Genomic DNA, 26575 nt, shown 5'->3' on the forward strand with positions numbered 1-26575 from the left:
GATGTGTTTGGGGGAATTATGGGCATGGAAGCTAGTTGCCCTCCACTCACTTTCGACTATTAAAAAGAGCACTAGCCACTCACAATTTCCAATCAAATGAGCCCTTTTTGAAGTTTCTACGAGAACACCTTCGATACGAAGTGCCCGGGTATGGAGAAAAAAACAAAACAAAAACACATTGTGCCCACATCGTTCTTTGCTAGGTAGCGCTAGCGCGCTGCCTATGAAATGTAAAGCCTTCAACCACTTTCGACTATTAAAAAGGGCACTAGGCCTTTTGATTTCCAATCAAATGAGCCCTTTTGGAAACGACAACGCTTTCTATAAGCACCTTATATGCCCCCAGGGTAAAAATTGCAACCGTTACCCTGATGTCTGTTAGGGTGGTTGTCACCCTCTAAGACCGAACTTACAGAACTCTCAACTACGTTAAACCACATGGCTATCCCAAAATTTTGATTGGATCTGTTTGGGGAAATGATGAGCGTGAGAGGGGTTTTAGTCGCCATCCAATCACTTTCGACTATTAAAAAGGGCACAAGCCACTCCAATTTCCAACTGAATGAGCCCTTTTCGAAGTTTCCACGGCAACTTCTTCGATACGAAGTGCCCTGCTCTAAAGGAGAAAAATACTAAATAATACATTGTGCCAACATCGTTCTTATATGCCCCCAGGGTGTAACTTAAAATCCTTGCCCTGAGGGTTGTTGGGGAGTGTCCTCCTCTTTACTTAGTCCCCGTTTCTTGTCTCGTTCTCGAGTGTCCCCGTTCTTTACTTAGGCAGGACGATCGCGCTGCCTATGATTTATACAACAGCTTTCTATATAAACCTTATATGCCCCCAGGGCATAACTTACAACCCTTGTACTGAAGGCTCTGAGGGGGTTATCATCCTAAAAGACCTAATTTCCAGAACATTCAACTACGTTGAACAAAATGGATATCTCAAAATTTTGATTCGATGTGTTTTGAAAAATGGTGGGCGTGAGAAGGAAAAAAAATAATAAATAGTACATTGTGCCAACATCGTTTTTATATGCCCTCAGGGCATAACTTAAAACCCTTGCCCCGAGGGTTTTTGGGGAGTGTCCTCCTCAAAAACAAATTTTATATCTGGAAATCAACTCCGCTGAACCAAATGACAATCTCAAAATTTTGATGAGATGTGTTTGGGGGAATGATGGGCGCGGGGGGGGCTTGTTGCCCTCCAATCACTTTCGACTAATAAAACGGGCAGTAGCCCTTTGAATTTCCAATCGAATGAGCCTTTTTTGAAGTTTCTACAACAACGCCTTCTATAAAAACCTTATATGGCCCCAGGGCATAACTTAAAACCCTTTCCCTGAGGGTTGTGGGGGAGTTTCCTCCTCAAAAACATATTTCCTATGTGGAAATCAACTACACCGAACAAAATGACAATCTCAAAATTTTGATTGGATGTGTCTGGGGGAATAATGGTCGTGGGGGGGGGCTAGTTGCCCTCCAATCACTTTCGACCATTAAAAAGGGCACTAGAACTCTCAATTTCCAATCGAACGAGCCCCTTTTGAAGTTTCTACAACGACCCCTTCCATGTGAAGGACCCAGATCTAAAGGAAAAAAATAATAAATAGTACATTGTGCCGACATCGTTCTTATATGCTCTTAGGGCATAACTTAAAACCCTTGTTTCGAGGGTTATGGGGGAGTGTCCTCCTCAAAAACATATTTTCTATCTGGAAATCAACTACGCTGAACAAAATGGCTAAATAAAGATTTTTATGGGAGGTGTTGGGGAGAATGCGGGCCGTGGGGGGGGGGGCATATTTGCCCGCCAATCACTTTTGACTATTAAGAAGGGCAAGAGCCCTTTTAATCTGCAAACGATTGTGCCTGTTTTGAAGTTTCTACGACAATGCCTTCTATAAACACCTTATATGCCCCCAGGGCATAACTTAAAACACTTGCCCTGGGGGCTTTGGGAGAGTATCGTCCTCAAAAACATATTTTCTATCTGGAAATCAACTACGCTGAACAAAATAGCAATCTCAGAATTTTGATTGGATGTGTTTGGGGGAATGATGGGCGGGAGGGGGCTAGTTGCCCTCCAATCACTTTCGACTATTAAAAAGGGCACTACCCCTTCAAATTTTCAATCGAATGAGCCTATTTTGAAGTTTCTACGACAACGCCTTCTATAAAAACCTTATATGCCCCCGGGGCATTCCTTAAATCCCTTGCTCTGAGGGTTGTGGGGGAGTGTCCTCCTCAGAAACGTATTTTCTATCTGGAAATCAACTACACTAAACAAAATGGCTATCTCAAAATTTTGATTGGATGTGTTTGGGGGAATGATGGGCGTCGGAGGGGGGCTAGTTGCCCTCCAATCACTTTCGACTATTAAAAAGGGCACTAGAACTCTCAATTTCCAATCGAATGAGCTCTTTGTAATCTTCTACGACGACCCCTGCCATATGAAGTGCCCTGTTCTAAAGAAAAAAAAATAATACATTGTGCCAACATCGTTCTTATATGCCCTCAGGGCATAACTTAAAACCTTTGCCCCGTGGGTTGTGGGGGAGTGTGGTCCTCAAAATTATAATTTCTACCTGGAAATCAACTACGCTGAACAAAATGGCTATCTAAAAATTTTGATTGGATGTGTTTGAGGGGAGTGATGGGCGTGGGGGGGGGGGGTAGTTACCCTCCAATCACTTTCAACTATTAAAAAGGGCACTATCCACTCCAATTTCCTATCGAATGAGCCCTTTTCGAGGTTTTTACGACAACTCCTTCGATACGAAGTGCCTGACTTAAGAAGAAGAAAAAAAAAACAAATTGTGCTCACATCGTTCTTTACTTAGGAGGAGCTAGCGAGCTGCCTATAAAATGGTGGGCGTGAGAGGGGTGTTAGTCACCTTCCAATCACTTTCGACTATTAAGAAGGGCACAAGCCACTCCGATTTCCAATTGAATGAGCGCTTTTCGAAGTTTCTACGACAACTTCTTCGATACGAAGCGCACCGCTCTAAAGGAAAAAATTATTAAATAATACATTGTGCCAACATCGTTCTTATATGCCCATAGTGCATAACTTAAAACCCTTGCCCTGAGGGTTGTGGGAGAGTGTCCTCCTCTTTAGTTAGTCCCCGTTTCTTGTTTCGTTCTCGAGTGCCCCGTTCTTTACTTAGGCAGCGCGATCGTGGTGCCTATGATTTATACAACAACTTTCTATATAAGCCTTATATGCCCCCAGGGCATAACTTACAACCCTTGCACTGAGGGCTCTGAGAGGGTTATCATCCTAAAATACCTAAGTTCCAGAACGTTCAACTACGTTGAACAAAATGGATATCTCAAAATTTTGATTGGATGTGTTTTGGAAAATGGTGACTATTAAAAAGAGCACTAGCCCTTAGAATTTCCAATCGAATAAGCCTTTTTTTAAGTTTCTACGACAACGCCTTCTATAAAAACCTTATATGCCCCCAGGGCATAACTTCACAACCTTGCCCTGAGGGTTGTGAGGGAGTGTCCTCCTCAAAAACATATTTTCCATCTGGAAATTAACTACGCTGAACAAAATAGCTATCTCAAAATTTTTGAATGTGTGTTGGGGAAATGATGGCCTTGGGGTGGGGGGGGCGGCTAGTTGCCCTCCAATTACTTTCGACTTTTAAAAAGGATACTAGATCTTCGAATTTCCAATCGATTGAGCCTGTTTTGAAGTTTCTACGACAACGCCTTCTATAAAAACCTTATATGGCCCCAGGACATAACTTAAAATCCTTGCCCTGAGGGTTGTGGGGGAGTGTCCTCCTCAAAAACATATTTTCTATCTGGACATGAACTACGCTGAACAAAATGGCTATCTCACAATTTTGATTGGATGTGTTTGGGGGAATGATAGGTGTGGGAGGGGGGTGGTAGTTTCCCTCCAATGACTTTCGACTATTATAAAGGGCACTAGAACTCTCAATTTCCAATCGAATGAGCCCCTTTTGAAGTTTCTTCGACGACCCCTTCCATATGAAGTGCCCTACTCTAAAGGAAAAAAAAACACAGGAACTAAAGGAACTAAATCTGAACGCACTATCCCCACGCAGGTTGTCAAGAGGATGTATCAGCAATGCTTTAGGAAAGGTTGATCGTATTAAATTAAAAAGGGCACTAGCCCTTTAATTTCCAATCGAATGAGTCTTTTTTGAAGTTTCTACGACAAAGCCTTCTATAAAAACCTTATATGCCCCCAGGGCATAGCTTACAACCCTTGCTCTAAGGGTTGTGAGGGGAGTGTCCTCCTGAAAAATATAATTTCTATCTGGAAATCAACTACGCTAAAAAATATGGCCATCTCAAAATTTTGATTGGATGTGTTTGGGGGAATGATGGTCGTGGGAGGGGGGGGGGCTAATTTCCCTCCAATCTCTTTCGAATATAAAAAAAAGGCACTAGAACTCTCAATTTCCAATCGAATGAGCCCCTTTTGAAGTTTCTACGACGACCCCTTCCATATGAAGTGCCCAACTCTAAAGGAAAAAAAATAGATAGTACATTGTGCCAGCATTGTTCTTATATGCCCTCATTGCATAACTTAAAACTCTTGCCCTGAGGGGCAGTGTCCTCCTCAAAACATATTTTCTATCTGGAAATCAACTACGTTGAACAAATTGGCTATCTCAAAATTTTTAATGGATGTGTTTGGGGGAAAGATGGGCGCGGGAGGGGGGGGATAGTTGCCCTCCAATCAAATTCGACTATTAAAAAGGGTACTAGCCACTCCAATTTCGAATCAAATGAGCTCTTTTCGAAGTTTCTACGACAACTCCTTCGATACGAAGCGCCTGACTGAAGAAAAAAAAAATAAACACATTGTGCCCACATCGTTCTTTACTTAGGCATCGATAGCGCGCTGCCTATGATAGGGGACTTCGGATCTCCAGTTAAAGAAATTCGACTTTGACAATTACAATAAAGAGCTTCTTTTTAAACTGGTGACGTTTTCAAGCGGCTACAAATTGCTTTTAAAATATCCAGGCTACAAGATATCATTTTTCTTGTTTTTCTGACTACATGATATCATTAAGCTGGAACAAGAAAATAAATATCAATCATAAGTAGGTCTCAACTGCCAAATTTTTTCTACTAGACAATTTGTCCAATAATACTTGTTTTTTCGCAGCTATGAGCTGTTATACACTCTTTTCAAGGTTACAACGATAATTAGTTCACATATGCACCAATGTTGACAGCAAAGTAACATAAAACAAGATTCCTCACAAAGTTTTGAATATTCTCACCATTGATCAAATGTCTCAGAGTCTCAACCTGTTACGGGATCCTGCCCCCAACCCCCCACCCAGGAACAACTGAAAGGATGTTTTTGTGTTCAATGATATAGCAAGCTAACATTCGTACATTTTTTCACATTATCGAACGATGTTATACATTTCTATATTAGGAATTGATACAAAAGGAAGGCCCCCCCACCCCACCCCCCTATAAAATTACAAAAAATAAAAAATAGATAGGTGTTCTCACATTATTTCCTCTTAACCCATCTGGCAGTAAAGTGGTTTTACCACTTTTGGCAGGTTTGTCCTCCAGCTTCACAGTATACAAGTCAATCCGACTCCAACTATCAAATTTTGGTTTTGGAGGGGTATGAGCTAGTTTCTTCTCCTTCTTGGCATTGTCAGCAGCATTAGGATCCCTTCAAAATAAAATGCCATATCAGTTCATACACTTTGCCCATTTAAGAAAGAGCCGGTTACTACTTAAGATATACTTAATATTCGAAAAAGAGATCTGAAGAAATACTCTCAGTCAGGCAAATAAAAAACTCAGTTGTATTACTAAATAAGACAATATTTAGGAAAATCTGAAGTGATAACATTAAGCTTTCGCTTCTTTGAGCTATTTTTCTGATTTCGAGCGGAGAGCTTCTTTTATGCAAGCAGGCAGGCAGCAGTTTCAAATTGAAACTAGGTTCAAAGCTTCGAAGCTTAGATTCTTAGAAATCAAGTAACTGTAAACATCGGTAGAAGTTCATATTATCTGTTCCATTACCTACGCAAAATTTTCGTATCCCTTACATTTTTGAGAAATACTTCCGGAAATCCTGATTCCAAAACAATATCCGATGTTTTCCTAAAGTATTTAATTTTTATATTTATTATATTTTATGTCTTTAATGCCATGAAAAGTAAGCAAGAAGACCTGCTCTCTTACATACACGATAACAAACCATACATTAAGAAATAATAGCCTAAAACCTATTATGTTATTCAAGCGTCAGATGAAACCTTCTGTTTCGGGGTTCTGCAATACAAGCTAAAAACTGTGAGCAAAATTAGAAGCGATTTTTAAGCTTTTAAAACTGGTTCAAAGGTCACCCATAGATTTCCGAAAACAACTGCTCAAGTGAATTGTTTTTATCAAAAGTTAGTTGTATGAGATTGATTCCAATAGCTTTGATTTGTACGAGGGTGGACTTAAAGTTGAATTGAGTAGCATGGTAATGAATTAAATGGGTGTGCTGTGGAATACGGTTGAATGAAGAGTTGAAATGGGGGTTAAGTTGAACGGAGATGAGTTGCATGGGATCGAAATGAATGGGGTTTGACTTAAATGATGCTAAACGGAATGAAACTAAGAAAAGCCTCGAAGTAGGGCAACTGAAGTATCTATTGTAAGAAACAGTACTACAACAGCAACGAAAGCAAATATACTGGACACAAGATAGTTATTGAAAAGCAAAAGCAGAGAAGTTAAGGCATGCTATCTCAATGATGTAGGATTACATACGACAGCACCAAATAGAGTTATGGACTATTATCGAAGAGGTGAAAGTTACCAAAGCATCTAACGCAAGATACTTGTGAACACAATAATGAATAGACACTGGACTGATGACATTTATCACACTTCCATTATTACTGATCAAGGTTTGTAGGTTTGTCGGCCAATGAAGCCTGGTCACAGTAACATATTTAAGGAAGCTTGTTGAATTTAGCATGGAAAAATATGCTACAAACGCGTCCAATAGTGCTCAACAAAGACGATATCGAAAGATATTAGTCCAGAAATCCAAGAATATGGTAAAAAGGAGGCTGATCTGAATAAACCGGCGAATGTCTTAAATACAAATTACAGACAACATGAACAACATTCCGAGTCAGAATTAGTATTCTTTTTGAAAGAGCAGATGCTGTTGCAAACTCGGCTAGCATGTCCTTGGCAAAAAATTCACAACAACAATAGATCATGCGTTGTAAACTAAAAGAAAAGCTGCTAAGCTGTGGGTTACCAACTGTGCAACAGTTTACAGATGCAATGGAGAATTTGCCGCAATATTGTGGATACCCAGAGGAGTTTTCTTTTAAAACCACATACACGAACTTTGTAATGAGCAACTGCAGACACTGCAATGGCAACAGCGATATCCATACGGTGATACCAACGACCAACGAAGGGAAAGCAATGTTTTGATGCCGTTAGAGTGACTAAAAAATGCAAGTGTCCGACTAAAGATCCATTTGCAACAGTACAATTTTAAAATTATTTGTTAAGGATTATAAAACTATTGTCTATATGCTTTAATTAACCTAAATGAATAAATAAAAATTGGACATTCATCACTCTGTTGACACTAGCGTGTAGACCCTAATATTCTTTAGAAAAGCATGAGCCAAAGCCAGACAGGTGGATACGAATCAAAATGTGCGGGAGGAGGGATAATTTAAAAATAATTAAAGAAAATGTTTGAACTAATATATTTGATGCCTCATAGACCACAAGAAATTTCAGATCTAACAAACGGTAAAAGTTTATGAAATACGTTTAAACTTTTCGAACCGTAATATGCACTTAAACCTATAATCCAACTGGGACCATATGCAGAGCAGTGTCGTCAATAGCGCCATTAAAAACGAATCCTGTATTTTAAGAATAACGATTAAAGAACTGTTCAAACATTTCCTGACCTTTAATTCCTGGAGGGAGACAAAGAAAACGAACAAATTAACAAGTATGCAATATCCATCTCTGATTAAATGAAAAAAAAAAATTAAATACAGGGTTAGGAATCTCCAGCGTCGGCTTCACACACATTAATATTACCGGCATAATCAAACAGTTCGTGGTAACGAACTGTAAGTAAGGAGCGACCCGGCTCAATGGTAACCGAAACTCTAGAAAACGGGATTTTGATACCAACAGATACATCGAAAGAATCAGATTTTAATGCTGACTTCAAATATATAAGTTTCATCGAGTTTAGTCATACCCATCAAAAGTTACGCGCCTGAGAAAATTTGGCTGATTTTCGAAAAAAGGGGGAAAGACCCCTTAAAAGTTATATAACCTTAATGAAATTCACACCATCATATTCAGCGTATCAGAGAACACAACTGTAGAGGTTTCAAGCTCTTATCTACAAAAATGTGGAATTTTGCCTTTTTTGCCAGAAGAAAGATCACGGATGCGTGTTTATTTGTTTGTTTGTTTTTTCCCCAGGGGTAATCGTATTGACCCAGTGGTCTTAGAATATCGTGGGTGGGCTCATTAGAACAGAAATTAAAAGTTGTAGTGCCCTTTTTAAGTGACCAAAAAATGGAGGGCAACTAGGCCCCCTCCAACCCACATTTTTTTCCCAAAGTCACCTGATCAAAATTTTGAGATAGCCATTTTGTTCAGCATGGTCGAAAATATGATAACTATGTGTTTTAGGATGACTTAATTCCCCGATGTCCCCGGGGGGAGGGCTGAAAGTTATGAACTTTATCCAATGTTAACATATGGTATTGGTTATTGGGAAGTATAAAGACGTTTTCAGGGGGGTATTTTTTCTGGTAGTGGGGGAGGGGGGTGGGTTGGGGGTTATTTGGGAAGATCTTTCCATGAAGGAAGTTTCATGGGGGAAGGGACATTGCTATGAAGGGGGCGCCAGATTTCCCAGCATTCTTTAAAAAAAGACCAGAAATTAAAAAAAAAAGTTTTTCAACTGAAAGTAAGGAGCAACATCACAACTTAAAACGAAAAGAAAATGTTACGTATATGGTTGGGTTCACCCCTTAGTCAATACCTCGCTCTTTAAGCCAAAGATGTTTTAGTACTTTCATAAGAGCTATTTATTCTAATTAACGGCCTTTGTGATTAAGGGTCATTTTTAAAGAATTGGAACAAAATTCGAAATTTAGCTTATAGAGCAAGGTATTGACTAGGGGGCAAACTCCCTAATAGACGTATGAAGAATATAAATATAGAAGTTCGTTACGTAAGTTAATTCGTAAGTTACGTATATTTATTGCTAATAAAAACGTTCGTAAATAAAATTAAACAAGTTTCGAGAAAGCCATTTAACCAAATAAAAGTAAAATTAATATGAAAATTTTGTTGTAATTATTCATGTACAGTGAGCCAAAATCAAAACCTGTATTAATTCAAAAACGTTCAAAAATTAAATATAAAAAAAAACAAGTTTTTTTTAACTGAAAGTAAGGAACGACGTTAAAACATAAGACGAACTGAAATTATTTCGTATATGAAAGGGGCAGTCCCCTCCTCAACGCCTCGCTCTTTACGTTAACGTTTGACTTTCTCACAACTCTATTTTTTTAAACAATAAAAAAATTTACCGTAAAGAGCGAGGCGTTGAGGAGGGGACAGCCCCTTTCATATACGGAAAAATTCCTGTATTGGTATTTCTGTATAGTATTGGTTTTGCTTTATTGGAAAGGCATTTAGCACAAGAAAAGTAAAATTAATATGCAAATTTGGTTTTACTTATTCAATGACGGTGAGCCAAAATAAAAGCTGCATTAACAAAAAAACGATCAGAAATTAAATATAAAAAAGAAGTTTTTTTAACTGAAAGTAAGGAGCGACACTAAAACTTAAAACGAACAGAAATTATTCCGTATATGAAAGGGGCTGCCCCCTCCTCAACGCCTCGCTCTTTACGCTAAAATTTTTTATTGTTTTAAAAAATAAAGTTGTAAGACAGAGTCAAACTTTAGCGTAAAGAGCAAGGGGTTGAGGAGGGGGCAGCCCCTTTCATATACGGAATAATTTCTGTTAATTTTAACTTTTAATGTTGCTCCTTACTTTCAGTTAAAAAAACTTGTTTTTTTTATTTAATATTCAGTAAGATCGTCTGTTTGTTAGTCGGTATTTCAACAATTTTATATTAGCTTGAGAAATTCATACTGCTAATGATTATTGACGGGCAACTTTAAACTTGAGTAACCTTGCATGTTTGGAAACAGACACAGAACAGATTCTTTCAATGAATATCTTACTGTGAATTTCCGAAATCTGGTTAATGTCGACATTCACCGGTGAACGTCCAAAACTCCTTTTTCTCTGCTTGCGAATTCAATTAGCTTTGCGAATGTCGTTTTTCAGTTTTATGCAAGCTTTGATGGCAAAAGTTAAAGTTAGGTTAAATTAGTTTATAATTATCAGAAATGGGTTAAAAACCTAACCTAGCCCAACCTAATCTAACCTAACCTGTCACCATCGAACCTTGCATAAAACTGATGAAGTTAACTGGCAGCGTTGACTAAATCCACAGAGAAAAAAAGGGTACTTCAGACATTTGCCGGTGAATTTCGACATTCATCAATCTCAGACATTTACAATAACAAATATATTGTCATCACATTTCGAATTTTTTTACTGCTTTGGTTTCTATTGACGAAATAAAAATGCTGATCCAATAAGCTGGACATTTGGTAACACTTGAACCTTACAGAACCTTTGAATATACAGCAAAACGAACAGACTTTGTGGAGATTCAACTTCACTCGTGTTTTTCCAAGGTTTAATATAGACCTACATTTGAATGCAAACAGTTCTCAGGGGGCATTCCAATCCTCAGCAAGAGGATGTAAAAAGTGAAATCAGAGAAGTTTCTTCACACGAATTTTTTTCGAATGCAGAGGAGGTTCTCTAACACCTCCAATGCATTCCTGGAATTCACTTGTCATAGAAATAATTTTATTCATGTTTTTAAGGCTCTTTAAATTATTTTATATTTTTGGTATATCACACTTGGCACTTTAAAAGTCCATATTCATCACCAACTATTCTAAATATAGCTATGACAACGCTGCATAATATCCTTTGTACATCTAAATGGTGGATATGTACATATAGACAGATGTTTTTCAGAAGTCATAAATTGTAAAATAATTACCAATTATAACACTTCTTGGCCTTTGTTACCCCACTAATTCACAGTTGTCAAGACCAAGAAAATCAATTTAAAAGCTAATGTCACTAAAGCCCTAGTCATACGGCAAAATCAGAATTATGCACGCCAAGAGTGCCATTTGTTTACGGAGTATAATCTTATGTGTTCTACTTTCAAGCATATTTTTCTTCCTTTTTTTTAACTAACCAATAAAAGTAATGTTTGGAGTTGGGTTTTTTGACATTAGAAAAGTTTGAAGTGTGAAACAGGAGTTCTTCCATCTGCATGCTGAACATGGAAAAAAGACATATAGAGACATAGTATAGAGTCGAAAGTGATGGAGGGTAACTAGATCCCCCCCCCAACACCCTCTTTTCCCCAAACGCCTCTGATCGAAATTATCAAATAGCCATTTTTTTCAAAATAGTCCAAAGGACATTCATCCAGGGTTGACAGAACCCACCAGAGTCCTATGGCAAGGGTTGTAAGTTATGCCCAGGGGGAATATAAGGCTTTTATGGAATGGGTGGTTGCATAAACTTCGGATGGTGCTATTTTGATTGGAAATTAGAATTTATTGCGTCCACTTTAAGAGTTAGTTGAGGGCAACACTCCCCACCTAAGCCCATCATTTCCAAAAACAAACATCCAGTCAAAATGTTGAGACATCTATTTTCTTCAGCATTGTTGAAAGGTCCCATAATATATGCCTTTCCGGATGTCACCCCCCCCCCAGCCCTCAGGAAAAGGGCTGTATATTGAATATTGAAAAAAAGGAAATATTGATTACAAGAGACGATTGAAACGGTATTGAACTAAATCTGAACGCACTATCCCCACGCAGGTTGTCAAGAGGACGTATCAGCAATGCTTTAGGAAAGGTTGATCGTATTAAATTGAAACTTTCAGCGTGCGCTGAAGGGGATTTTGAAGAAACCAAAGGAGGTATGCGCATTCTGCTACTAATACCATTACTGCTACTAAACTGTTGCTGCTACGCAAACTAAGGGTATTAAGGTGAAGCTTTGGCATTATTTGTATACATTTAATGCTAGTACTGCTAAAGTTAATGTAACTAATGACGCTAAGGATATTAAGGTGAAACTTTCAAGGAACGTTTAGTGGGAGTTTAAATTAAACGAAAAATTAATGAACGGCATATAAGCAGTATCATAGGCAGGGATATAATAGCTAGGAATATCATTAAAACTTTTAAAGGAGCTAATACAATTGGAAATTAAAAGTTCTAGTGCCCTTTTTAAGAGTCAAAGTGATTGGAGGGCACGCAGGCCCTGCTCCCAAGCCCATTTACTTTCCAAACACACCCAATCAAAATTATGAGACGGTCATTTTGTTCAGCACAGTACAACGGTCCAGGAACTATGTCTCTAGGGATATTGGTTATATCAATCCCCCACAGATATGCAATTTGCTCATTATGCTTTAAAATTAACCCAAAGGCACTGTGTGTATGGTTGTCAATAAGAAACCTCAGCAATATCTCGAGAACCACGGGGGGTAATAAGCAGAAACTTTCAGGGCTACTAATATTACTACTCCTGCTTATACAATCGAAATCAAAAGAGTGTAAGTGTACCCAGGTTGTCAAAGAGCATATATAGAATTTTATGTGGATGGTATTACGTTTTATTCTTCAAGTCAACTAGAGGAGGTATGAAACTAAACTAAACAAGAAAATTTTAAAAAAAAAGTTTCTCCAACATATAAATAGCAAGCAAACTATGGATTCTTACAGAAAAAAAAAACGCAGGGACATAAAATAGTTTTTATCCACGAGAAAGACTCTGTCAATAAAAACGAACAGAGTTTAATTAAAAAAAAACTTTTTCCATAAAACAAGTTTTTCAAAAAAAAGTAGAGCTCCATTAAACCAAAATGAGCAGAAACAAAGTCAAATAACCTTCCAAGCGGAAAACTAGCACAAATCACCACCAATAAATAAACGAAATTAAAAACAAACAGAAATTACAATAAATAAACGAGTCAAACTCTAAACCAGCAAAAATTAACATCAGTAGGGTTGACAACCCCCATGCCTTCTGAAGACCTATGCCTAATATCCATTAAACTGGAGGATAACAAATGCCAAAACTGTGACTTCTGGAGTATAGTTTCGGGTTTACTGAAAAAAAAAAGGGTTAAAAGAAAGTACGATCTCAGGGCCAAAATAAGCTTCTAAGACCAATACCATCCGGCATTATTTTTTAACGTAAAGAAGTTCCTTGGCTTTGGAATTCCTTTATTTTCAATTTTATATATAAATCCAAATATAAAAAAAACGGCTTTTCTACAGATGAACAGGCCAATTAACTCATAAACAGCACAGTTTCCCTCCCTCAGTCTTATTCAGGAATAGACAGGAAAAGGACCTTTGACATCTCCAAGGCAAAAAAAAACGAAACAATAAGTAGAGCAAATTAAGAAGCATCCTCTACGTTTCGCACGACAACATACTTAAAAAAAACCAATTTGCATCGTTCTCCCACTTGGTAAACTACCTATTTTTCTTTAGAATATTAAACTAAAAAAAATCAAGCAACTTACCTTGGTTGCAAAGTCCTGATCTCCTGTACAGGGGTTAAACAACCATCTTCCCTATCACTCCCTAAGTCTGGTGGATCAGGTAAGTCGCAGAATGAATTTAATGACTCTAGCAAATTCGGCAATCCATCTTCTTCAACTGGCAAGTGAAAGGAAGCACTTTCCTGGGTGAAACCTTGAGTTGGAAGAATCAGTGGGTTTACTTCTGGTATGTCTATATCTTCGTCATCCCCATTAAAGTTATACCCAACAAATCCAGTTGATGAATCAAATGGTCGATTGACTCTGAAATGTAAAATGTACATATTGCAGTTTGTATCCAACATATTTATACATGCTCCACCTCCCTTCCCCAAACAAAAAAAGAGACAAGTACCATTTGGTAATAAGCAGTGTCATAGCGAAATCAAACCAAGCACGTAAGTATAGTTGACATAAGTCAGTTTATTACAGAGCCGTCATTTTGGGTAGTTGACTTACTTTTGAGTTATAATTATATGGTAATAAAACTGGCTTCAATGGCTCTTTACCAAAAAAATCACACAAAGCGTGCGTATTATAATTCAGAAATAAATCGATTCCTAACTAATATTGCCCATTTGTAAATCATAGAAAAAGGATTAAGGCTGGTAATATCACTAACACAAAACTTTCACTAGAGAAGTTATATTTTTGAATTTCATTAAAATTTGAAAATTAAGTTTAGTAGCTTGTGATAATGATGAAGAAAGGAGGGGTCAACTAGGAATAGTCCGAATTGCGGTTTGAACCATGGTCAGTTGATGACAATTCATCAATAAAGCTGCACTATTGTTAAAAGACAGGAAGAATAGCATAGACCTACGTCCCCTCCCACGCATCAGTTGCCTTGCATAAATTCGTCAATACAGTAAACTTATCCGAGAAAATCGCAAAATTATTCGCACGAAGTTTTTGGCACTATTATTTAAAGAAAAACAACTTATCTTAGTTTTTTTTCTGTGAAGAATCGGGAGAAGAAAAGATTAACGGTAGGATACAAAATCTTTTGCTTGAAGTTTTCAATGTTTTCGTGAGGTGGGTGACTAGAGAGTAATTGATAAGTTTTGAAGGTGAAATTCTGAAAATTGACTTTGGGAGTAGGAAAACAAGAACATTTGACCTGACCCCCAAGGGATCATGGTGCAGGTACAAGTGGTACAAGTCGAGGACAATCATTTTTGCAGATGATCCCATAGTTTTAATGAGCTAATAATAAAGCAAGTCAGAACCACATGATAGTGCCATGGTCCAAAGATGTGCCAGTAAGCTGGCAGCAGGGTCCATACAACCCAAATGCATTTTATGGTCATCAACAAATTGTTCAGCAGGTGCAAAGAGTACCAGTTCAATTAGTGGGATGTGGTTTTTATCCACCGAAAAATAATGTGCCTGGGATACAGCCTATTCCTTTAGCAAATAGGTACTCTGTATTAAGTAAGGAAGGAGGTAGCCCCCCCCCCATTACCATCGCAGAGTGATGAAGAGATGAGACCTGGCGTCCCACATGTAGTAGGACGGTTGATTCAAGACGACTTGCAAATGTCAATATTGGGACTCAAACCCAAGCCTAGAACGTAAAAGGAGATATATTTCTCCAAATAGCAAAAATGTCCCAAAACAAGATAAGATGCGAAATGCACACCATAACCAGTCACTTCCATCTCAGAAAGCACCTTAGAAAATTCAAGCCATTGAGATACCTCAGAGTGAACTGCTATCTTCAATGACTGATGCTACAGTAAGTGAGCAAGATAAACATCTGCCTGATGATTGTGAAATAGTGAAATGTATGAAACAACTATTGAAATATAGCAAATTTTAATTCGAAGTAAAAAGAGTAAGATATAAAATGACTGGATAGCTTGTGGATTAAGAATCAGTAAACAATCGTTCAGCAAATGAACATTGTCGCTGGAATGAAAGTTACTCGATTTGTTAAGCAGAGATTAAGCCGAGGGATTATAAAGGGAGTCCCGCTAACCATGACAGATGAAGAGATTTTGGAGTGCATTGAGTCACCTATCACAGCAAAAGAAGTTCACCGGCAAAAATGGCAGAAAGAGCTAAAGCTCTTCTATCAACAGAATCGAAGGCTTGCTCATAGTCTATAAAACTGAGGACCAAAGGTGTTTGACAACTCAGGCACTTCTTAATTATTAACCTAAGAGTAAAAATTTGGTCGATACATACTCTACCTTTTCTTAAATTGCACTATTCTTCTATTAGAAACCCGTCTACAGTATCACTCAGTCTAAAAAGTATATTACAAAGTAATTTGCTACCTACACAGACCAGACTAATGCCTCGATAATTAACACACTCACTCTTATCACCTTTCTTATAAAGTGGCTTAATTAAGGTTTTCCTAAAATCGTTAGGTACATCCCCTTTTTCAAAAGTCATATACATAATCTTCAGTAACTTATTTCTAACCTCAGAGCTACCATATTTAAGAAACTCATTTACCACACTAACAGCACATGGGGCCTTATTAATTTTTAATCCTTTTAGTACTGTCGCTAATTCTTCGTCACAAAATAAATCTTCTTTCACATCCAAAGTATCAGAAACATTTTCATTTTCCTATATATCCAAATTCTCAAAATGTTCTGCACATCTCTCTTTAACCCTTTCCTTATCACTAACTATGGCCCGTTCCTATATTTAACTGGGCCAAGTCTAGATTGACTATTCCCTCTCAATTTATTAACATGCCAGCACAATATTTTACTATTGTGCTATCTAACTGCATCTTCGAGATCCTCAGCAATTTTATCCGTGGCCTCCTCTTCAAACCACCTTAGTTCACATTCTAACGCTTTCTCTGCTTTCTTTACATTCCATTTGGTTTTCATATGATCTATCACGCAGATAATTCTTGCACAGGTCCCTTCTCCTTTCTATTAAACATAAAGCTTTTTCACTAATTTAGCTGCAGTCCTAGCTTGCTTCCCTAAGACACCTTCAGCAATTTCAGAAATTATTTTTCTAAAATTGTTCCAACCATCTTCCACATTGTCAAATTTTAAACTCTCAAGTTTAGTGTTCAACTGTTCCTGGAAGTTTCTCTCAAATTCTCATCCTGGAGTCTACCAACATCATAACTTCTCGGAAGGCTGTTACCCGTCCGAAATTTCAGCTTTAAATTAACTCTAGACACTACTATTCTAACTTTTTACTATCTAGTGATCTTTAGTTTTAACATCAATAACAGCCCTCCTATATACCCTAGTATCTGTTATTGATCCTGCCAGTCTTCGATTTACTGTAACATAATCAATAAGGTTTGCTCTCTTACCATCACGTGAATACCATGTTAAATTATGAGTCATTTTATGACCGAACACCGTATTGGTTATAACTAGATTGTTATACCAATAAAATTGCAGAAGTCTGTATCCATTACTGTTTTCTTTTCCTACACCAAATTTATCTAGGCTAGGACGCCATCTATCCCTATTTCTTACGACTTGGGTGTCAAAATCCCCTCGTAAAAACACTCTATTTCTACTTGTGACCCTTTCTATTTGTTCTTTTATCTGTAACTAAAATTCATCTGAGTCACTAGTATCTCCGTCAGTCGGTTCCACAGGGGCATATACTACTATAACTGATACCCTAAACTTCTAGTCATAAAATGAGCAATCAGTATTCTATTATTTATACCTTCCCAGCCTAAACAAGACTTAGCCGCTTCCTTATTCATCAAGAGCCCTACTCCTTGTCTAGGTACCCCATCCTTCCTGTCTGGGTAAACAAATTCTATATTACCTAGTTTCATGATTTCTACCCCTGGGATATGAGTTTCTGAAACTCCTAATAAATCCCGTTCGAATCGTCTGAATTCGTCAGCCAAAATGTCGATAAGATAGTCATTTTTTAACGTCGTAACATTCCAAGTTCCAATTTTCATGTTCTTTAAATAATTGAAATTATTTTGGCCTCGGGAAAAGCAATGATCCCGGATACCAGTGCAGGACAGGGGTCACATATCTTCTCAAGTCTACGCCAAAGTGCTTAAGCCGGCTTAGAACCGGACATCAAGAAGTCCCTGGGAGCTCCAGTATGAATGGAGGCTTTGTGCAATCCTGGCCCCATCTTGGTCACAACATGGTTTTCAGCACTTGGCGATGCTCTTCTATCAACAAGAATCGAAATCCTGCACAGACAATCTCAAGCCTATTACCTCCGACTCATTATATATTCATGCCTACAAATATTACGCTACTACGGGGAGGCAGCCCATAGTATATAAATTAGCTATGAAGAGGTTTTTCAGCCCGAAAACACCGTCAAAACATACCAAGCCCAGAAGAATTGTCCATTAATCAGAATCCCGTGGCAATGCTGTGTCGCTTACTAGGCTATAATTTACTCGAGGGGCGACACACCTCAGGTGGGAATAGAGTTGACCGCAAGGTCCACGTCTTACAGGTATCCCGAAAGGGTCGAGGCAGCCCTTTGAAGAGGCCGTTGTCCATAGATCTGGATCTTACGCCCTGCCGCAGTTGTCATCCTATAGGGGATCCTCCCGCGATGGTGTGCTGCATTACCATGCAATTTAACCCATTACTGGGAGAAGGTTTGTAACTCATGGGACATGTGGACACACCGGTGAGCCCTATTGAGTGTACATTTGAGAGGCCATCTTCTTCTTCAGCCTGTGTTTATGGCCCCGGGCGAGGGTGCTCCAGTTTCTATCATGGACCCTAAGGGACAAGGTCCCCCTTGGTCCGTGCCTCCTATGGAGGTACCCTACATATCTGTAAGGCTATCCCCTATCGCCACCTGGGGATACACTGAGTAGCCTGGGGAAGGCCCCTTGAAGCTGCCAAATGGTAAATACACACACGTATAAAAAAAATATACTAAAAATTCGTGAATTTATACTTATATATGCTTTTACTGTCTATTGTGTAAAAAGAAAAAAAATTTATTAAACCTTTTTATGTACTGTATATCCTTCCATGCAACAGCTGGTATTGAACCTCAGTCCTGAATTTCTCTTGATGCGGCTGTATCCACTTTGCTGTTACAAGGTACACACTTTGCTGTTACACTCTGCTGTTATATTATGTTACATATTGTAGTATATTATTATGATCAAATGAGTGTTTATACAATACATTAGAAAAATAATTTATTCAGATTAACAAAAATAAAAAAAAGGAAAAAAATCCTCCTGAGCCATTGCTGGCGCATAAGGCGCTGAATCGACGTTTGAAACATATTAGACTTACAAACATATAACATTATCTATAAACATAGACAACATATCAATGATAAGTCTTTAAAATGTACAAAAATTACACAGAAATAAGCGGGAAAAAATTGCCCACGGCACTTTTTTAATTGAAACGTATCTCCAGACACTCAAATAACGTATTAGGAACAACTTTACAGAAGAAATAGTTGATAAATAACAAACAAAATCAAGGGTCTTCAGAAAACCCCAGCTTAGTAAACCACGTCGACGGATAGGCTAAGGGTTAAGAAACTTTGCATATTGAAGCAATGAACCTTTAAGTCTTGTCGATCTTCTTTCTTATTAAATAATAAATATCTAGATTTTTCAACTGAAAGTAAAAAAGAAGCATTAAAACCCAAAACGAACAAGCCTCACCCAATGTTTGTCTTTTTTTTATTACCAAGCAACTAAAAATACCGTCAGTCTTAAAGTATCAAGGATATCAAATTAAAAAAATATTTTTAATTTGGCCCCTGACCTTTTTTGTCTCGAAGGGGCATACGCTGAGGGCAAACACAACGCTGAGAGCTCTTTGAACTCAGAAAATTCCGATTGCAAGGTATTTTGTATCGCACCTTAAGCCTTTAGTTCCTCGACAGGTTTAAATACTAGAAGAGGGGTTATGGCGACAAAACACGATGCACGCATGCCCCTTTGAGACAAACCAAAGAGGCCCCTGGAGCCTCTTTGGTCCAATTATACCTGAAAACAACAATTTTCTAAGATTTTTTGTTGCTTTTTCCACATTATGAAGTTTTCTTGCCAGTATCACATTTTCTTAAATGTTGTCACGCTGAATTGTGAAAATAAATAAGCAAAATTAATTTCATAAATTAAAGTAATTAGCGCTATGTATGAGAATAATATTGTTGCGATTAAGGTAGGAAATGAGGCTAGTAGCTAGTTTCGTATTGAATCGGCAGTTAAGCAGGCTTGTGTTCTATCCCTTTTAATATGGATGATTTTGATGGACTTTGTCTTAAGGAGCAGAGGAAACCTTTGGCCAAAAATTTAGGATAGAAGGGGCAGGTAGAAGATAGCAGAGGAGCCACCGACCAACTTTTTGCTTCCAGTTTGTTTTTTAGCAAGCAAGGGCTTCACTAGATTTTGAGCAATCAGTATCTAAATTTTCAGATTTCTGTTAGCCCCTCGAAATTTCCAAAATGATATAGCTTGTAGTTGAATTTTTCTTGGAAAGAACTGATGTCATATATTCATCAGATCTTCAAGAAATATTGATTAGTGTGAAAAAGATGATGTTCTTGTTGTGGGTCAACTTTCTAATATCCCTACAAGAAAGGAGTAACGGAACATCTCCAATTTCGTTATGAGCAAGAAACCTATTAAATTTTAAGAGGCCCAGGTGATACCGTCCCCTGCTTCAGTCCCAAATGTAGAAAATCAGATTGTAAAATCAAGCCAAATCACACAGAAGCGGCTTGTGAATTATATGGGAGCACCGTCGAACCAGTAAAAAAATGTTCCTTGTATGGATATGTTATCACTTCTATTCACTGTTCAAAGAAAATCCTCAGCAATGGAGCAAGGGAATTGCCACAAAAGCACCTTCAAAACTTTATTTTAACTTCAATTTGTAACTGCTGCCAGCTTTCATGGATGCTTACAATGACCTCTCCACTTGAAAGCAGAGACATAACCAGAAAAATTAAAGCGCGGTGGAACAGCTTCAGACAGCCTTTACAGACACAGAACATGAAGACCATGAAGATTTCACTTGTTTCACCAAAATATTTACCAATAATCATATAGAAAAAAATCCTTATTCGGGACCAGTTTTTAGAAAAGTAATACTTTTCCAATTTGTTGTGCATCGGGTGTCTCCTACCTCCTTGGCTCAAAGACTTACAGATATAAGTTCCAATAACTATTTTTTTTTTGGGGGGGGGCTGTTCCCCCAGAAAGTTCTTTTTTTTACATTAGCTTCTTGGCTGAAGCGCTTATAAATACAAGCTTCAAGCGGTTCAAAAAAAAGATCTAGCCTTTTTCATGCCCCGTTTTCGGCCGAAGTATTTTTTTTTTCATTTTCTTTGTGCATTGGACTGTCCTTGAGCCAAGGATTTCCGGATAGATGTTCCAAGCCCATCAGAACAAGATGGCTCACTTTTTCGGGATTTTTTTCGGCCCTTTATCTAGTAAACAAATATCTTTTTCAATTTTTTTTTGCACATTGCCTTCCATTATTTCATGGACTTATTGGCCTTTTTCGGGTCTAACTTTAAGCTTGTTGGCACATAAGGACCCCCCTGTCCCAAAACCTCACGAATGTAGGCTTCAATTCAGGATTGCTCCTTTTTTCAGCACCCATAATGTCCCATCGTCAATATAAATTTTAAGCCCTATTGGCCCAGGGAGTGATCCCCCTGAAAATTTCAGGTTGATCTGAAAATAGCTTTCTAACCTACTTTTCTATAGCTTTCTATTTGTAGTTTTCATGCTGTAAGCAAAAATAAAAATAGGGCCCTTTTTCGTGCCCCATTTTTTGCCGAACCAGTGTTTTTTCTTTCTTTAATTTTGTACAATGGAGCCCTCATGGCCCAAGGACTTAAGGATATATCTTTGAAACCGATCAAAGAAAGAAAATGTTTTTTGGTCTTTTTGAGTCCCATTTTCGGGGCGCCTGGCCGTTACCCTTATTTTCGTACGTTGGGTCTTCGCGGGTCTATGGACTTTCAGGTATTAGAAAATATAATAATCTTTAATCTAAATAACAATCTTTAAATCAAATAATAATTAAACAAGTGGGAAAACTGAGCAAACAAATTTATTTTAAAAAACATTACGACCTGATAATAGAGCCTAAAAATCGAGTAAATGGAGCTGAGCTTAAAAGGATCATTTGTAACATATAAATATTATTGTAAATTTACGAAATACAAAAATTACGAAATATGGAAATTACAAAACAATATTGCTCAAACTTGCCACGTGTCAGATTTATCGATCTCACGATAATCCTTAGCTTCACTAAAACAGGTAGCAACAATCCCTTTTAAGAAATAAATTTTTTTACATGGTCCTCTATACATTGTCACTGTTGTTAGCAAAATCCCACTGAAAATTTACTGTTGTTAGCAAAAAATTGTCTGAAAATAAGAAAAAATCAACTATATACGTCTACTACAGTGCTAGAGTCACTAATTTCTTTTATCAGCATTGGCAGAAACGAGCTTCCACGTCTAGTTATAAATAGTCTTTGGGTATAAGTTTCAAGTTGTTCAAAAGTAAAAATCCGTTGTCCCTTTTTCATGACCCAATTTCTGCTGACAAAATTTTTTCTTTTTTATATTTCTTTTTTTGGATTATGATTATGACATTTATGGATTATGACATTACCAGAGGCATATTTACTGGAAGTTTTAATATCTGGAATCAAATGGATATCTAAAAGTTCTGATTTGATACCACAGGGCGTTACGAGGGTGCCTAGGGACAACAAAGAACCTGGAAAGAGTGCAGTTACCCTCTAATCACTTTTGCCCTCCAAAATGGAACTAGAACTTTTAGTTTCCAACTGAATGAGCCTCCTTTCAGGTTTCTACAACAACCAATTTCATACACAGTAACCAGGGAAAAATGGGAGATACCTTTCTCTTTTTATTCACTCTGAATCAGGAAAAAGGTATAAGGATAAAACAAGCAATGGCGACCTTATTGGTAAACAGGTTAACTTTTTGAAATCACTATGCAATAGTTCTATATACTCCTAGGTATACTGTTGGCAAAGAAAGGAGGGGGAAAAATTGTCATCACTAACGATCAAGACGATTATAGTTTATTTTTTTAGGCCTATACTTAAATGGTTTTGCCGCATTGCTTTTTTCGATACTAGATTTAAGAAATTCATCATTAGGCATATCAAATTCATGACTAGCTTACCTGAAATCTTCCATATAGCCAACCATATCTCCAGATAGAGACATAAGAGGGGTTTTATTAGCTCCAGGAGCGTCACCTTCTGTAGCCGAACTTGTATTTTGATTGGTTAAGTACCAAGGCGGCAACGTAATAAATGGAAAACTACGAGCGTTTTGCCTCGCTTCTCTGGGGTCTAATCGACGCAGATTTTTAGCTGCAATTTAAATAATGATAACTGCAAATGATAATACTGATGTAGCAGAAATAATGTATACAGGTGACAAACCCATCACCCACAGAGTCCTAGAACCCCTCCTTTTCACAGGGGTCAAAGTAACCAATAGTTTAAGAAGGTCATTTGCCTAGTGCGGGCTGGTAGCGGAGGGCCCACTGAAGCTGATTTGTTACACTATACAAATATCTTGTTAAACCCGTTTATGGATATAACTATTAATCAGGTCAGGAAACATAATAGTATACAATGTGTCCTATTCAACGAGGTGAAGTTACGGCAGGGGGATAGATCTCAATAAGCATTGAATTCAAGTTTCACACATCACCACCTATTTGTCTGACTTGGATAAAATCGACAGATTTTATCATTTTCACTAAACAAATTTTCCTAAACGTATTTTTTTAAAAAATAGTTTTCCCTAATACGCCTCCTGTAACAGAAAAAAAGTATTAATCTAAAATTTGGCACTCTACTTGTTGAATAAAAGAGTTATGACTGAAAAGCATTACAAAATTAGTTTTTACATTACAAGCTCAAGCGACAGTAGCAATAAAATAAGACGCAAACAAATAGTCTTTTTGGATTGTAGAAAGTTAACTACGTTACAAGCAATAAATCCAGCGCGCAAGACAATCTCTACAGTTCCACTACACAGGTGGTAGTCACACTGTTACAAAAAAAATCTCGAGTCAGAAAGATTCTGTAGTTCATTAAAATTCCAAACTTGTAACTGTTATTAAGATCAGAACAGCAAGTAAAAACAATTTGCAAAGTAAAATTTCTTTGAACAGGGCATTACCCATAACAAGACATTCAAAACTCTCCCCTGAGAAAACTTCCAAACAAGTATATCCAGTTTTGAAGAGTTTGACGTATTTTGAATCAGCAATGTCGGAGGAACTTTCAACACGGCATTATTGTACAAGACGCATAATATATAGTTTATTTGAAATTGAAAAAAAGCAGGGTTGTCAACAAAGAACTGATATATCAGTTCAAAAACAAAGAACTGATATATGTGTGATAATATATTTTTATACTAAGGACGTTCTTAATGCGGAACAAACAACTACTTATTTCATATCTTATTCTTGAACTTTAGCCATAAGAGCTCGCAGAAAATAAATTTCTCTTTGTTTAATTTTTCCAAAATGCATTTTTCGGCACGAAACCCAAAACGCAAATCATTAGAGTAGTATTTTTCCATAAGAAATACTTGACTCACTTTAAAACTTGGAGCTATTCAATCTTGGATTCAATCAGAGTTTGCCTTAAAATAAATCATAAAGCTATATAGCTTATGCCCTTCATAATGACCCTGGTCAACACCACACATAATAAGTAGAGACGTTTTGTATTTCCTTAATTAATATTAATCTAACAGAATGTTTTGTGATATTTTTCGATTTATACTTCTGGAGATGCATACTTATAGTGATTTTTTTCCCATGCAAAAGAAAAAAAAATCTATATGCTAAACCAAACTATCAAAAAAAACTTCAATCAAACTATATTCAATCAAAAAACCTTAAACTGAATTTTGATGGGGTACCAAGAAAAAAACAACAAAAAACTAAAATCTAATTTTCATTCTAAAGCTAAAGAAAATTCGAAGCTTTATTATAGAAATATTTTTCAATAAAGCTGAGATGGGCATTTTAGTTATTTTGACAGTTTAAAACTCAGTTTTTGTTTCTTAAAAAAATCTACCAAAAACTTATGCATTATAAAATGAATTTAAATGGCAAAGAATGTCACAGCTATATCATAAAATTTTGACTCTATATTTAAGTTCCCACATTAACTTTATTTATTCGAATACCTTGAGCAAGGAAAACACACCCTTAATACTTTTAAAATAAAACGGTTTCAGATCTTAAGCGTTATAACGGTTTTGTTAAAGAAAACCTGTGGGTAACAACTTATTTTCTGGGGGGAAAGGTTGATGTTTTTGTGAGACCTGAAGCCGAAAGAACACGAAAATAGCCAAATTATTTGGAAAGTAAAAGAAACTAAACAAAAATTACTTTCAAGATCTTATGAAAGGGCATGGGCCCGGGTGCACCCTCTACCCTGCGTGCTTGTCTGGTAGAGACAAACGCATAGGCTAGTGTTTGAGGATTCAAAGGATAATTAATAGTTTTTCAGAAGAGTTTTTCGAGTAGGTTTTATTTAAACTTTGGGGTTGAAAACAAAAATACTGAACTGAAAGATCTTATTTGTACTTAAATATCATTAACAAATCTGATCAAGTGATGGTTTTAAAACTGGTACTAAGAAATATTCTTACTTCCACTATTTGATGTGACTCACTTGACAACAAACGACGAAAACTGTCATTTGACACTGACAACACTGACATCACTTTGACACTGTCAAGTTTGTTGTCACTTGACAACAAACGACGAAGACTGTCATGATAAAAAAGAGACATATGCCATTGTGGTCAAAAAATGAGTTAAATACACAGCCTAAAAAAATCCGTTAGCCCACTCTGGATTTTTTTGATCTCTTCCTGTTACTGAGATACAAGATAAACATATTCCAGAAATTTGACATCAGGCAGAAAATTTTGCTTCTGTTTTAAGTCTCACCGGAAAAGCTTCGAAAATGTTTTTTATCTCTTGTTTTTATTACGACAAGGGATCAGAGCTACAAAGGCCCTGGTATATATTACGATATCCGTGCCCCCCCCCCTCATAAAATTTTATGTGAAATAAGCGTAAGTGTGTTTTCCTGAAGTGTGTTACAAGGTGCTTACAGAAGTATGATAAGTTCAGGAAATATATTCTGCAGAATATTGTCTACATGAAATAATATTTTACTGCATTAATAAAAGGATTTTCTGCTTACGATAGGTATCCGGTGAAAAAACCCCACACATACGCAATATTCTACTAGCACGTTTTGTAGGTGATGAATTAAAAGACTCCAAATAAAATCTCTCAAAGACGAGTAAAGAGTGAGATTAATACCTAAAACGAGAAAAAACTGCATTCCTGCAACAAATCAAGCTTACAAGTAGCAGAATTACTCCGAATGAATAAATCAAACCTCAAACGAACAGAAATTAAAACGAATAATCAGGTCAAATGTTCAAATAACAGATATGAACAAATAAATAAAGCTTAAATGAACATAAATCAAAATGAAGAATCAAGTTTTTTTTGCGCTTATTCTTTTATTCTCTGGTATTTGTAGGACAGAAGACCCATGGAAAAAGCAAACCTACCTTAATTTTCATAAAATTGAATTTAAAAAATCATTGAAAACGGTTTTTTTTTATCCAAGTAATGGATCTTTTTATATCTTTCTTTCGAAGCCTAAGATGTTCGCAAAATTACGTTATTGCTAAATAGCAAAAAAAAAATTTCAAACACCGTTTTTAGCCCACTGTTCTTGTCTTCAGACATAAAATTTTAAACCACGAGCAAAAATCCTTTTTTTGCAACACGTA

The 26575-nt window shown here is 37.0% G+C and overlaps 1 protein-coding gene across 1 annotated transcript in view; it reads right to left on the bottom strand.

Annotated features, from left to right (window-relative positions):
• Cap-H2 (Chromosome associated protein H2) overlaps window positions 1-26575 on the bottom strand; it is an 85020-nt gene that overhangs the window by 28952 nt on the left and 29493 nt on the right. The window contains exons 5-7 of the mRNA XM_089107924.1: window positions 22905-23097; window positions 13742-14023; window positions 5521-5692 (exon numbers count right to left, since the gene is read on the bottom strand). Coding sequence (XP_088964050.1) covers window positions 5521-5692; window positions 13742-14023; window positions 22905-23097 — 647 coding nt within the window. The remainder of the gene's footprint in view (window positions 1-5520; window positions 5693-13741; window positions 14024-22904; window positions 23098-26575) is intronic.

Source organism: Artemia sp. Qi Xiang Cuo, chromosome 1, assembly GCF_049724085.1.
Source record: "Artemia sp. Qi Xiang Cuo chromosome 1, ASM4972408v1, whole genome shotgun sequence".
Lineage (NCBI taxonomy): Eukaryota > Metazoa > Arthropoda > Branchiopoda > Anostraca > Artemiidae > Artemia > Artemia sp. Qi Xiang Cuo.